Here is a 14,464-nt window from a genome sequence, read left to right as displayed (position 1 = left end):
TTCTCTCATCGCGCTTTGATCTATTCGTCCAACACGGAAGCAAACTTAAATTTAGGTTGCAATAATTTATATTATTTAATTCAAATTTTAATATTTTATGTATATTCTATATATATCTATGTTATCCATATTTCTATACTTATTATATTCCATATTTATTATTATTATATTCTAAAAAAACATTTTGAAATTACTATCTTGGTATAATCATTTTAAAATTTAGCTAATATCTTAATTTTAATTATTTTTTTAATTACTTATTTGATTACTTATTCAATAAAAATAAAAACAAAAGTAGATAATATATTTTTAACTAAATAAATAAATATTTATAGATAATACAAAATATATGTTATTTATAAATTTGAATAATCTGAGTTTTTAAAAGAGATGTAATCTCGAGAAAATCGATCGTATATAACATATGTACTTCTTTTACTAGTATATATAAATATTTTTCGTTTTTCTTTTGATATGTAAAAACAAGTTATTGACTTTTTAAAAGAAAAGTAGTTGCATTAAACACTGTTATATTGTCTTGTGTCTTTATATTGATTAAAATTAAAATACTGCTTATTTATTTAATAATTTTAAACAATGGAATCAACTCATCAAGTATTAATAGTGGATTAAATAATTTGTATATCATGAAATTATGATTTTTCTTTCAAATTTAATATTTATACAGCTTAGCACACTATACTGACTGTTTTGGTGTGTCAATTACACCAAAATATATTCTTTAGTTTTTAATAAGAATATTATATTTTAATCTAAATAATAATTTAGTTTTTAATGAATATTTAAATTTATATTTATATTTATTAAGCTCGTTTAGACTCGATAAAAGTTCGAATAAGTTCATGAGTCATGAATAAATTTGTTAAATAAAGCTCGATTTTGGCTCGATACAAACATTCAAAAATTTGGCTCGATTCGATTCGAGAGCTGAGCTCGACTTGACTCGATTATATTCATAAGCAAAATTATTAGTTTTATGTTGTATGTTGTTCGTTTAGGCCGTTCGATCATCTGTTTCATGTTACGATACATGTGTACTATTTGGTTTCGAAGAGAAAAATAGAACACGTTCTTAATGTGCACCAAAAATTTCGATAAATTCGATATTTTTCGATACGGTAAGTTCGGTATACCGAAAATTCGTATTTTTTCCCCACCTCTGTACTTTACTTTGGTTTACGAGTTTGAAGCATAGAATTGAAAATTATATTTGTTCACATATCGATGATGCATTTATTGATAATAATTTTAATTTTTTTTGGGTAAATTTAATGGTTTGCTTCTACATATTCAAGTTCGTGAGTTCTTTAAATTTTAGCTCTATTATCCACTTTCTTTTCCGACGTAGGCTGTTTGGGATTGGAAAAAAACATCAAATCTTCCTATGTTTTTTTAATAAAATTTAATAATTTTGTATTACAGTTTATATTTTATATAGTCAATTTTAATTGCCTCATAATTGAGAGTGCTAAAATTCCATTTTCCAATTTTCCATACTTCTAAATAATAGAAAATCATATTATTCTCATTAGAAAATAAAATCATGGCACTGATACACAAATAACATCAAACAAGATATGCAGTGCAGTGTGTTGTTTTCGTTCGAATTATTTACCAATATATGGTATTGTTTCTTAGCCTTTCAATAAAATCACAATTCACTTTAAGAAAATCATTGTTCTAAGATTTATTTAATAATTTTTGTTTATGAATTTACATTGGAAATGTCATGTTTATAATCATAGAATTTTACTTTTAACTTCTCATGCAGAATTATAATTTATGCAAGTTATGTACGCGCTTAGAACAAATAATATTCATAAATTATATTTTACACACACAACGCTTGTACATCGACTACTGGTGAATATTGTGCATCCAACCACCTTAGTATTCCCGGAGACACTTCCCGCAATTTAAAAATAATAATAATAATTCTTTTAAAAAATGAAGAAAAAAAATGAATCAATAAAGACCAAAAAGTTAGCGAAATACAAATACAAACTGCACTATCAAGAATTAGAAAACTGTGTTAAATGCTCAAGTTTGTTGGGTCACTACAACATCTTTACCATGAGATGAGTATTTCTTCTGCAATCTCCCTCTCAACTGCCTTATTTTTGCATCAACTCTTGCTGTGAATCCGATCTTGGTCGTCTGTCGTGCCTTGGACCGTTCCCTCCTCCACATATACCGATCCTTGATGTCTCTCTTGTAGTACTTGATCTCTTGAATCACGTGATGATCCAAGGGATTGAACAATCTTTGGAATGAAATGTGTGCAAGATATGGAAGATTACACGCCACTGTTACCAAGAGGGTGGCACACCAATATATAGGGGCCGGAGCCAAGACTTCTAAGAGGATTCTAAAGGCATTTACGTTGAGGGATAGACGTAGTTCACCGTATATTAAAAGGAAGAGGTACCAAGAAACAACGCTGCCCCAAACAAGGAAGTGTTGTATCCATGTGAAATGGCTCATTGTCAGCGCGATTTGGCAGTTAACAGCCCAAATGACGCATGTAAACATGACTGTACCTACCGCAATCATATCCGCCGTCTGGCCTCCAGGCCGAAAAGCTTGGTCATAGAAGATGATGACATTGAGGAAGAAAATGATAAGAGATGTATATAGACCGTTTGCCATCCACCCAAATATTCTGTACCAGTCAAAAAATAAATTTTTCGGCCCTTGCTGATATAAAGCTGGGAACTGCATCACGAGTAGTAATTTGATTCAGTACCACGTACTACGCCACAAGGATGTACATAATTGTAGCAAAAGCTGTAACTTAGAGTAGATAAACACCACTTTTCAATCATCATGCCATATAAACAGCCACACAGAACAATACCAACGAATGCTACAGCCCAACTATATATGAAACAGTTAGAAAAGTGTGGTGGAAAGACAAACCTGCAAACACACTTCTGAATCTACATCCTGTTCAAACACTCCAAGCGAAATGACAGGCAAGGAAGTTAGAACAACGTTGAAAAGAAGCATGTACCAGTCAACATACACTGACTGCCCAGAAAATCCAGCAAATGCCTCAAAGTAGAATATTGTCAAGCCGAAAGCTATGTTCTTGTAAAAGAAATAGCAAATCTATAACCAAATAATTATGTTCTAAGTTAGAATTAGAAACGATAGCATGAAGGGATATCATTTCATGGGGAAGTATTACCATCTGAGCTATTCTCTTGTAACACCAATGTCCATGTACCACAAGAAGCCTCTCCAAAAACCGGAACTGAGCAATTGCAAAGTCACTTGCCATTACAGCCTGCAAAACTGCTAATATTATGTCCGACAGTTTTGGATGGAATCAAAGAAATAGTTATTCACAGAGGTGAGAAAAGAAATGTTATTGCTAATTTCTATTTCCGATGTGACTTGAACTCGGATAAGCCACATTTTTCATGGCTATTTATTGAGAACATAATGCCTGGAAAATCTACATCCCCAAAAAAGTAAATGAAATCTTCAATCTTCTAATCAGTTTGACAATGATTTACCTTACCATCAATACTTGATACCAGATAACTATCAACTCTATGATACAAACTATCAATACCTTGATTCCCACTGCAATAGAAATGGGAAAGATTTGTTACGAACCTGCATTCCTTCGCATCCACTGATGCCAACACCAATATCTGCTTCTTGAATCATACCGACATCATTTGCACCATCACCAATGGCTAATGTGGCTTTTCCCGTCCCTTGTTTTACCAATCTTGTTACCTAATTGCCAAATAACATGAACATGGGATGCAGGGAAAGGTAATTCTAGATTAGCAACAAAATAACAAATTGCTTAATAGCTTCAGGAAACAAATATCATAAGAACGGAGTATGGAACTAATCAATTAGAAGATAAATTTGTTTTACCAGAGCTTTCTGCTTCGGAGACACACGACAGCATATAACTGAAGCACAATTAACAGCTAAATTTAAAAATTTAAGCTTTACGTCATCCTCAAGAGCATAAGTTAAAGTTTTCCCATCAATTATCAAAGCAAATGCTGCATGGGGATCCTTTTCTAACTTGATTATTTCAGACCCATCACTAATTTGCATCAATATGTTCTCCTTCACAGTCTGCCAAACAATAGCAACAAAGAAAACAATAAATTAATTTTTACCACCGAAAAGATAAAGGACATTTCTCTACTAAAAAGTACCTGTTTAGAATTTTGGGCCGATGCATCTACATTACTTGTCATACATATTTGCTTCATGCCTTGTCGAAGCAAACTACAAGCAAATCTGCGTCATAATGACAATATTTCAGTTTAGCAGTTCAGATGCTCTGATGATCAAGTTACTACATCTGCAATCATTAAAAACGACATTCTTATGGTAAGAGACAGACCCTATATTAATTGCAGTTTCCATCTTATCACCTGTCAGAACCCAGATCTTTAGACCAGCCTGAGCCAATTTGTCTATGCACTGGGGCACCTACCAAACAATGTAATCGCTTAAAATGGGAGAATACGAGAGAGAAAATTAACAGCTCAGAGCAACAAAAACACATCACACACCCCTTTCTGTAATTTGTCCTCCACAGCAGTTGCGCCAACAAGTATCAAATCCCTTTCAATCATATCAGAAAGGCGCTCGAGCATCAAGTCCCTCTCTCCACCAATTGAGGTCTTTGCTTTCATAAAATCTTCATTCCAGGAAGAATACTCGCACTCATCAAGTTTCTTATAAGCAAGAGCTAGAGTACGTAATCCAACCTCCCCATAATCTTTCAAATGTTTTGTGGTCGATTCCTGATATGTTCTCCCATAACTGGATAACCTATCAAAGATGATGCTGCAAAGTAAAGTATGCATTAAATTCAAGAGCACATTGACGTATATACCAATCAAACTAAAGTTTGATGGCTTTAGCATTCGTAAATGGGGAAAAAGTACCAAGAGAGCATTTAAAAAAAATATTAATTTATTTTAAAATTATTAATTTTTTTTATTACAAGCGGGGAAGGGTGTTATAACAGGCTTTGAACGTAAGAACTCTTCTCTTAATGAAAGCCGAGGTGCGCCTCTAGACCGTTTGAGGTCTTTGGCAGAAATACTCATTTAAAGATTAAACTTGACACTGCCACAATAGCTGGAGGCCGGTTTATTTTCTTTTCTTTTGGTAAAGACCTTTTTCACTTTTTTAGTTGGGTGGAAGGAGTTGGAATCGGCATCTTAAATTGAACTTCAATCACCAAACACATCTCGAGTTATGACACACCTGTCAGCTCCTTTGCACAGAAGAAGGATTTGACCATTCTCATCCCGAACAATAATAGACATTCTTTTCCTCGTGCTAGTGAAATCCAACAAATTAAGAACTTTGAACTCCCTGAATTAAAAGAAAACACGTGTAAGATTATAGCTCCGAGGTAAAAAAAAAAATATCACAGCAGAACTGGCAACTATTTATTCGTGATCTCACCTTTCAATAGGCTCGTGAAAGGAAGGATATCTCTCCCGTACAAATATGCTTGACTGTGTTCTTCTACAAAACTCAAAACCAAATTCTCTGGCAGCAACAAGAAATGAGCCTTCATCTGGCGATTCTGCTTCATAGGTGAAGACACCGGTCACTTCATCCTGTTCTGGAATTGCAGTGTGACAAAGAGATAGTATCCTGAAAAATAATAGAATGACATCCGCACTAGGTTCTTTGAACCAATTCCCATTCATGAGGCGGCTATCCTCGAAGTTGAACCCCTTTAATGCAGGTTTATGGTTATCTTCATCTTTTGACGTAATGACAGTCTCCAGTTCAATTTCTGATTCCCCAGATCCTTGCCGACCTTTCCCCCATGACGGAGGTGTACCAGCTTTGCTCTGCCGATCTTCATCCAGGGCCATCTGTTTTACAGCAGCAAGCTCTACGTCACTGGAACTCGTGCCATAAGCAATACCCCCGATGGAACATTTTAGAAAGTTCATTTGATTGCACGTCAAGGTGCCAGTTTTATCAGAGAGGATAGTATCGACCTGTCCTAACTCCTCATTTAAGTTTGATGTCCGTGCTTGAGCAGGAGTTCCAGTCTCTTCATCATACATATGAAGATCCCTGTTTATGAATAATGCTTGAAGTACTTTTACAACCTCGATTGACACATAGAGGGAAATTGGTATTAAGTATCCATATAAAATAAGAGCAGTGACCAGATGATAAAAACCCGACATCAATGGGTCGCGCGGATCAAAATAACCCCTATCATCCGGGACCTGTAAATACCACCACGTTGGCAAATCATATTTAGTTTTCACGATAAAACCTACAGAGCTTATGAATGAGATGAACACCAAGAAGGTGAAAAGAATGTAAATTATTTTGTCCATTTGTTTTTCAACCCTGCTCCTTTTGGAAGGTGATTTGGTAGCGTTTTGCATAACTTTACTATCATGTCCGGTGAATATCACCACCCCGTAGACATAGGCCGTGTTCCTTAGTTTTGAATCTCTCAGGAGAATCTGACTCGGATCAAGAGGATAGACCTTGCGATTATACTCCAAATTACCCACAAAAGTGTAGAGATTCGGATTGGGATCCTCACATTTTATGGTCGCATTGAATTCTTTAAAGGTTGAATCATCGTCAAGAGATAATGTCGCCTCCAATGATCGTTTTACCTTCAAATTTGTCTCCCCATCTAAGTTCATTGTTTCAACATAACAAATACCATCTTCATAACTGGAAGATAAGAGAAGTAAATCTGCAGGGAAGAACTGATCCTTCTCCACTTTCACTACATTTCCGACCTGAATTTTCATCCATGGTTTTTGACCAAATGTACCATCTTTTTTGTGCACAGTAGCTCTCCGCAAATTGACATTCATGTCCTGTATGAACCGTCGCCAGTCTTCCAGTGCTTCTTTAGCCATACTCAATCCAACCACGAAGGCCAACGGAGCGATCATACTCATGGCAGAGAAAGGTGATATAGGAGTAATTGACAAGACTGCTGCCAAGAGAAAGTACAAGTTGGCAACGCGTCTGAACTGTTCGAATATGGCCTTGGGGAGAAATGTAAGGACATTATACTTGGTGGTAGAAATATAATTTGAGCAGTATCTAAGAGGTTTTTGCTCGTGCATATGAGGCTGGTTACAATAAACCATCCGAGAGTAACCAGGTCCTTCAATGTCATGTGGTCCTTCTGCCTCGGAAGGATGTGAGTGGTAGCAAGCAAAAGTATACAGACTGCTCCTCCTGATCTTTGCCCTTATCCTGCCCCCAGCCATTTTTCAAACAATTCAACTCTCAACAAAAAATTCACCACAAACTGAGAGTTACGAAAGGAACCCCTGAAACTTGCCTCCACCGTACAAGTGAAGGCTTTGTCATGTAACCATTATATTTCAGTAATTAATTGATAATTTCAAATGCAGATTTCCTCTCCCTTAGAACTCCATACTTTCCATATGGTAGAAATGTATCTCCTGGATTCTCAAAAAACAAAGAAAGATCAAACACAGACCAAAAGACCAATAAATTCGCAACATATTATAATCAAAAGAAGATTTCGAAACCTTCAACATATTCATATCAATTTTGACCAAGGAAAACCGAAAAATCTTCATCCCACCAACCCTAGATACAAATCAAAATTGACGCACCATTAGAGCAGAAATCATCTCAAGAAACTATAAATTCAAGATACAAGAACCAGCCACAAAATAAGGCGTAGAAGCAGATTCTGACGAGAAGAAGAAATTCACCACTTTCTCAAACATTGAAGGCCATCAAGTCAAGCAAACATAAATGCATCACACAATCTCGTAAACATCGTGAAAAAAACAACAAAGAAAGCCAACAATCACATAGCCACAATGCAAGCTAAAATTGCTCCGGGGCACCTCCGGAACATTCGAGAATCAATATAATAAGACGAATAAAATAAAACTCCACATTCTTTCCCAACAATTCACGTGCCCATGCTGATAAATACACAACATCCATATAAACAAACACAGCTACAGAATACTAAAACTATTTTCTTCTATTATTACCTGAAAATAAAATGTGTCGACAAAATGGAAATCAGAGAGGAACCCGGGTAAGAAATCAAGCTGAAAAAAGTTGAAGAGATCGCAATGGATGGGAGACGAAGAAGGAGAACGAAGGTCAGAAAGTTGATGGGTCAGAGGATAGAGATTGAAATTTGGGCAATCACGGGTATTTATTGTTTTTCTCCAGTGGTAGCCCGGAAGTGTGTCTCCACTCTCGGGGGGCATTCTCGGAAACGAAAAATGTTTAAAATCTAAAATCATTTTTTTTTCAAATTTATTTACCGAAGGAAAAAATAATTAGATGGAAATTTACCAATTAATGACAACTGCGATTTTACTCCATTCATTGAATTATTAACTAGTTTATCCAGGTTTAATTATAAATAATATTCGTCATATATATATATATATATATATATATATCGCATTGAATTGTCTATAATGACTTATCTGGTTAATATGATTTGCAATATATTACATTAATCCGACTTTTACCCAATGCGCGATTCTCATGTCATATATATGTATGTATTATCTCGAGTATTTTTTCCATTTGTAATGTGAAAAAATATTTGTACGTTTTTTTTTATTTTTAAACAATGATACACCAATAACATAAAAAATTGTTATTAAAAATCATTTTTAAAGTTTTAATTATTTTTTATGATTATTATTATTTTTCTAACTAAACAATAAATACCAGATCTATACCTAATCAATTATACCAAACCTGTGTTATATCTAAACTTTAATAAACTAAATCCATTAAACCCACGACCACCTAAACCAAGGCACGAATTGCGTTCGGCCCAAATAAACCTTTCATCCCCATTCTCAAATACGAAGCATATTATTATTATTATTTTTAATATATTTATTGTGAAATGATGTCACCGATAATTTATTTTTATTTTTTAATAAGTATTTTGTTAGACAGTCTCACGGATAAAGATATGTGAGATGAGTCAACCCTACTTATATTTACAATAAAAAGTAATAATCTTGACATAAAAAGTAATATTTTTCTACAAACAACTGAACAAAATATTCGTCCTAAAAGATCGTCTCACAAGAGTTTATTTATTTTGCACACAAATTGATGTTCATCTAAAAGTTGTTTCTTATTATTTGATAAAAATATTAGTAGCATTTTCGTAGATAAATTGATGTACTTCTTTCACCCGTAAAATTTAAAAACAACCCAAGAAAACTCAAATTTACTTGTTCTGCATATCTTCTTATTTCCTAAAATATAGGTCATTCTAATGGAATGATGTTGCTGTTTTAATATCTTTTGTAGTTTTATGATTTGTCATCTCTTACACAACTACTTAATAATTGAATAACACTTAAAAATATAATGAATTTGATAACTATTATTATTATTATTATTATGTTTAGAAAAAAAAGCCAAAATCATTGATGGAGTGACGGGGCCTGCAGCAGAAGGAAGCCCCGCCCATCATGCACTAAATGAAATTAAGTCGATGGATTGAAATTTTCATTCAAAGACAGAACAAGTATTGGTATCACACTATTCATGGGAAAAGTAGAGCAACCCACGTGCCCTCTAACAATCAAATCTTAAAATCATCTGAGTTACATTAAAAAGTAATGAAAAAACGAGAAGAAGCTGGTGTCATATATCAGAACAAATTTTTATTTTTATAGGCCACTTGATCGATGAAATCTTCCCACTACAAGCATTCTATATAATCACTGAAAGTAAGAAGCCTAAAAATGTTCACCAAAAAAATAATAAATATATCAGAAAACATCCAACTTTCCGAGGAAAAAAAGGCGATGTGGCAAAACAACCTAAAAACATCTCTGCAACAGATAACTCCACACAAGATGTCTAAAATTTTGCTCCACAAACACCGAGTAGCACAAGGTAGCAGCATTTGCTGCAGAAAAATATTGAAAGATCAAGAATCGAAGTAGCTGCAGAATTGGAAAAACAAATAAACGAGACCTCGCGGTTGACAAAATACATGCAATGAGAGCTCACTGAGACACCAAAGTTTCTGATGTACGGAATCACACGTGTGACTTTAAATTCAAAGGTTTTTCTTATTGTCCAGCCTGAAGAGCTGAATAAATCCAGTCCAAAGCAGTGGTTAAGGTGTCTGAATCTGAATGCGTCGAAACAGTAAATGGAGTCACCACAACCTATTCCAAGATGCAAGTATAGATCGCACACCATTAGGACCCGTAAATATCACCACAGAATCCAAAACAAGCTAATGCATGTAAGAAATATGTGTATAATACCACGGATGTACTATGTTATACTTACAAAACCATTTTCAACTCTTTTGAAATCTATATCCTCGCTTTCTTCTTGCAGCTGCTTTTCATGCATCTGAAGATATTACCAGGTTAATTAGCAGAATAAAAACCATTTGGTGCCCCAAAGCATTACAAATATACCATGAAAGTCATTGGTGAACTACAACCAGAGAAAAATTATAATGCAACCACTGAACAAATGTTCTCATTAGCAGACTTTCAAGGGGTAATGAAGAATACCAATCTTGTAAAACTAGATGAAGGACCAATTGCTCCTTAATTCTAAAATTCTGGTCACACTTGGATTCATCCGCAGACAACACAACAATGAAACAGAATCTTTAAAAAGAGTTGGAACTCTGATTCAAGTTTTCCTTTGGGTATCTTGCTATCAAATTCTATTATTTCTGAAGGAAATAATGCCTTACATATGGATTCACAACCCTTTTTATTATGATATGGTGAAGAATTACATAAGCAACCCCCACTGAACCACCAAACAGCAAGAAGATTCATACTAAACTGGAAAGCAAACAAAATGTAAGAAGTACCTCTAGCTGAAAATATTTCGCTGTCCTTTTAAAATCATATTTCCCTGCAGCACCAACTGATTCAACAACCTCAGGATTCTTTTTTTGGGTGGTCAAACGGCGAGCAGCACCCTGAAAAAAGAATATAAAGACAAAATTTGAACCAATGCCATGAGAACAAACACACTTAAAGTCAGATAACTATATATAGTGAAATACTCCCATAAAAAGATACTTACAGCAGCAGAAGCATCACGACCGAGCTGTGCAAACTGCACGCCAAGACCTGGTGGACCGCCCATGAAGCGTGAAGCAGCCTGATTCCTGGTGGCTGAAATGGCTTTCCAGCTAAGAGTAGACCTCGAAAAACTTCTCTTTGTAACCTTGAATCCCTGTGAAAAAATTGTCCTCGGTCAAATGATTTGAAAGTTCGAATGTATGAAAGTTAATGGGACTCGATTATATTTTTTCAATCCTCTTTCGATCATCAATTCATTAAAGTCGCTATGGCCTATATGATTGTGCATACAAAGTAGCTACACATGGTGTCACAGTATCAAATCTTGTCTTGAGTGACACGATAGCTTAGATTCCAGGAATCAAGAGATTAACAGTGTTAAAAAACTATGGGCAAAAAAATAGAAGTGACTCACAATATTTTTGAGCTGGATGATAAAATATTATCCAATTCATATTCAAAATTATCAAAATCGAATCGAGCTTTGAGCCAAAGTTGAAATCAAGAGGGCTTCACTATTTATAAGTATAAATGTATATGAGCAAAGAGCTCAATGATCTATTTCTAACTAAACGAATTACGCTAAAATTAAAACCCTAATTAGAGCCAAACTCAAACCTGAAATTATTCGTTCTTCAAGCTTTGAGCCAACTAAAAAATGCAATCTCAAACTCAAATAAGGAAACATGAGTGGATTTCCACTCCGGTCAGTCTATTTCGGTCTTATACGAGAAGGACAAAACGACGAACAATCTGAACTACACAATATTTGCAACAATAGTTATCTTGTTAGCATTCAATTCTATCTTCGAAATATAATAAATGGTTCTGCCAGTAGAGAACCACTGCGCTGAATGCTACCATCACACAACAGAAATGGTTCAACCAATAGAGAACCACTGCGCTGAATGATGTCATAGAAACAGACCTTGTTTTCCAGCGGCGATGTAGGGATTTCCAAGCTCAATGAGAAACCTTTAACAAAAACCCCCTTCTCTATGTCTCGGATTGCTGCATTTATTATCGGTAAGCACACAGAGACCGCATCCATGAAGTCATTTTCTTGACTCACACCAATTTTCCTGCCACAAATCTCACAGCCAACTTATCAGATACATCCATACTTATATAACATAGTTGAGAAGAAGAGGAAAGGCAATCAACATACCAGTTAAGGGATATTGAAATGGACGGAACATCATTCATTATTGCCTCCCTAGCTCCAGCAACAACACCAGAATGAAACCTATATATTTTGTTGAATCATCCTTAGAGATTAGTGCTTCCATGAAATCAATTAAAACTCCAAGATTAAACTCATCATTACAAAAACCAGATGCAACATAAAATACAAAAACATACACGTGGTGACCAGAGCTGGTGCCTTTGTTAATGCCACTTATCACCTAAATGTGAATAAATATAAAGAATATCAGAACAGCACTAGTAATAACAAGATCTCGATAGACAAAAGCATGAAACATATACATACCAACAGAGGCTTGGACCATGAAAATAGTGCACCAGATAGCGCTAATGATACACAATCCGCAGGAGTCCCTGAACGTTGCACAAAGCACGGCATTAAGTCCACATTAATCCATTCATATAGGATCTCATAATCAACTGTCAAATGGGCTCAAATAATTCCTTTACATTAAATCCATTAATAATTTCCACTACGACGCTAAGATACCCCTACAGCGTCCATCCAGCTCAAATTAAACTCATGCATTAATTGCAAATGTCAAAAAGAAAGACACGATTATACCAGAAATTTCATAAGCAACGGCACCATTAACTTCAGCCGACGCCACCTCGAGTGTATCCTTCGAGGACAAGGCATGCCCTGACGTAGATTTGTCCCTGGAAACCCATCACCACCAGAATTCAGCAATTGGCCCAAAAAAGAAAAACAGAAACACGTCCAAATTTCAGAAGAAAATGTGAATTACGACTGCGGAGCGCAAACATGAACACTGTACAATCCCACACGAACAAGGGAATCCATCAAAGAGCGAAGACCCGGGGATTCACACCATCGCTGTTGGTGAGCAATATGACAGGCTTTGACCCATCATCATCATCGCCTCCATTACCAGAAGAAGAAGGATTAGCCGAATCATCGCCACGGTTACTGTGCTCCGACGATTCATTTTCATCATCGTTCCCACTCGTTTTTCTCCGGTTGGAGAGTACGTCCTGGAGATTGGACACCAACCCAGGTGGCAGATGGTTCTTGTTCATTGATGGGAAGTATGTTAACGGAGAAGAATCGGGTAGGATAACCAAGGATGGGAGCAATGTGATTGAAATTCAAATGAAAACGGAAAGGAGAGAGGGGGTGCGGAAAACGGGTCTGAAAAAATGGATAGGGAACGGTTAAAAAGGAGTGCCTGCTATACTAGCATTTTGCTTTACCTCTTGAGTCGTACGAATGTATGTGTTAGCTAGTTTATTAATGTGCGAGCAGGTGGGTTGGTTGAACCATCGACCCCTTTCAAATTTAAATTTTCGTACACTCGAGTATAAATATAATTATATGTAAATATAGCATAAATATGGTCTCTCATCGACTCACCATGTTACAAATTATTATTATTTTGTTTAAAAAAGTTTAAAATTTCGTGAATTTTTGTTTTCTAAATATTCGCTGTTAAGTGAAAAATAGAATATACATGATTATTTTGAGAAAATGCGTTAAATAATGTGCATTATTTTGTTTCATATATGGTCAATTTGTTGTTATCGTACGACACATATAAATAAATCAATACATATTGTTAATATTGAAGTTTCTCTTTGTCTTGAAAGCTAATTTAAGATGAAGATTATATAGTTCATGTATATAGCTTTGAAAAACTTAATATAACTCATGCGAGAGACATGTAACACGTCAATCTCACATCCACGAATGAAGAGCGCAAAGTTAACAAGAGCGACTCATAGTGAAGACCAAAATATAATGATGAGTATGAGTTATGATGTCGTGTTAAAATTGAAATTTGGGCTGAAAATCCACCTCAAAAGTTAGCTCAATGAGAAGAAGATCATTTGAGTCCATATATATATAAATATAGAAAAATTGCGCATTCAATGGACGAGTGAAACCTCATCAGTGCTCACAAAGGTGTGCACGGTAGGTGTACAGGATATCAAATGTAGGACAATTCATAAATGCTTATAGATTGTTTTGCTTTGATTAGCATGCTCAAATATGATGATTTGCGAGATCGAACTCCGTTGCGGAGAAGACACCGTCAAGAATTCTTATAGGCTGTGAGTTGATTTAAAAGCCATAATACTCGAGACCAAGAACAAACAATTGATGTCGCCGAAATAAATGACCA

General features: G+C 35.2%; 2 protein-coding genes across 5 annotated transcripts; both read right to left on the bottom strand.

Moving 5' to 3' along the window:
* Positions 1–1,825: 1,825 nt before the first annotated feature.
* On the bottom strand, positions 1,826–8,224 carry LOC142542476 (putative phospholipid-transporting ATPase 4). Of its 4 annotated transcripts, XM_075649118.1 has the most exons (12): positions 8,055–8,217; positions 7,575–7,635; positions 5,482–7,484; positions 5,278–5,388; positions 4,575–4,851; positions 4,403–4,491; positions 4,212–4,296; positions 3,919–4,128; positions 3,646–3,771; positions 3,212–3,310; positions 2,941–3,132; positions 1,826–2,736 (listed from the first exon to the last, which is right to left on the bottom strand). In XM_075649118.1, the coding sequence occupies exons 3-12, from the start codon at positions 7,284–7,286 to the stop codon at positions 2,062–2,064; spliced, it is 3,669 nt and encodes a 1,222-aa protein (XP_075505233.1). In that variant the 5' UTR covers positions 7,287–7,484; positions 7,575–7,635; positions 8,055–8,217; the 3' UTR covers positions 1,826–2,061. The 4 variants fall into 4 exon arrangements, with proteins under 4 accessions (XP_075505233.1, XP_075505235.1, XP_075505232.1 ...); XM_075649120.1 differs by lacking the exon at positions 7,575–7,635 and having other exon boundaries at positions 5,482–7,491; XM_075649117.1 differs by lacking the exon at positions 7,575–7,635.
* Positions 8,225–9,819: 1,595 nt separating this feature from the next.
* LOC142542475 (uncharacterized) lies at positions 9,820–13,537 on the bottom strand. The gene is given in 11 exon segments (XM_075649116.1): positions 9,820–10,226; positions 10,354–10,419; positions 10,898–11,008; positions 11,116–11,268; positions 12,043–12,196; positions 12,283–12,360; positions 12,477–12,520; positions 12,607–12,674; positions 12,886–12,980; positions 13,070–13,148; positions 13,151–13,537. Coding segments are annotated over 11 exon segments (1,158 nt in total). The 5' UTR covers positions 13,362–13,537; the 3' UTR covers positions 9,820–10,127.
* Positions 13,538–14,464: the final 927 nt, after the last annotated feature.

This window comes from Primulina tabacum, chromosome 4, assembly GCF_025594145.1.
Source record: "Primulina tabacum isolate GXHZ01 chromosome 4, ASM2559414v2, whole genome shotgun sequence".
Taxonomy (NCBI): Eukaryota; Viridiplantae; Streptophyta; class Magnoliopsida; order Lamiales; family Gesneriaceae; genus Primulina; species Primulina tabacum.
Note: the sequence above shows the minus strand (reverse complement) of the source record. Positions and strands in the feature narration are given on the sequence as shown.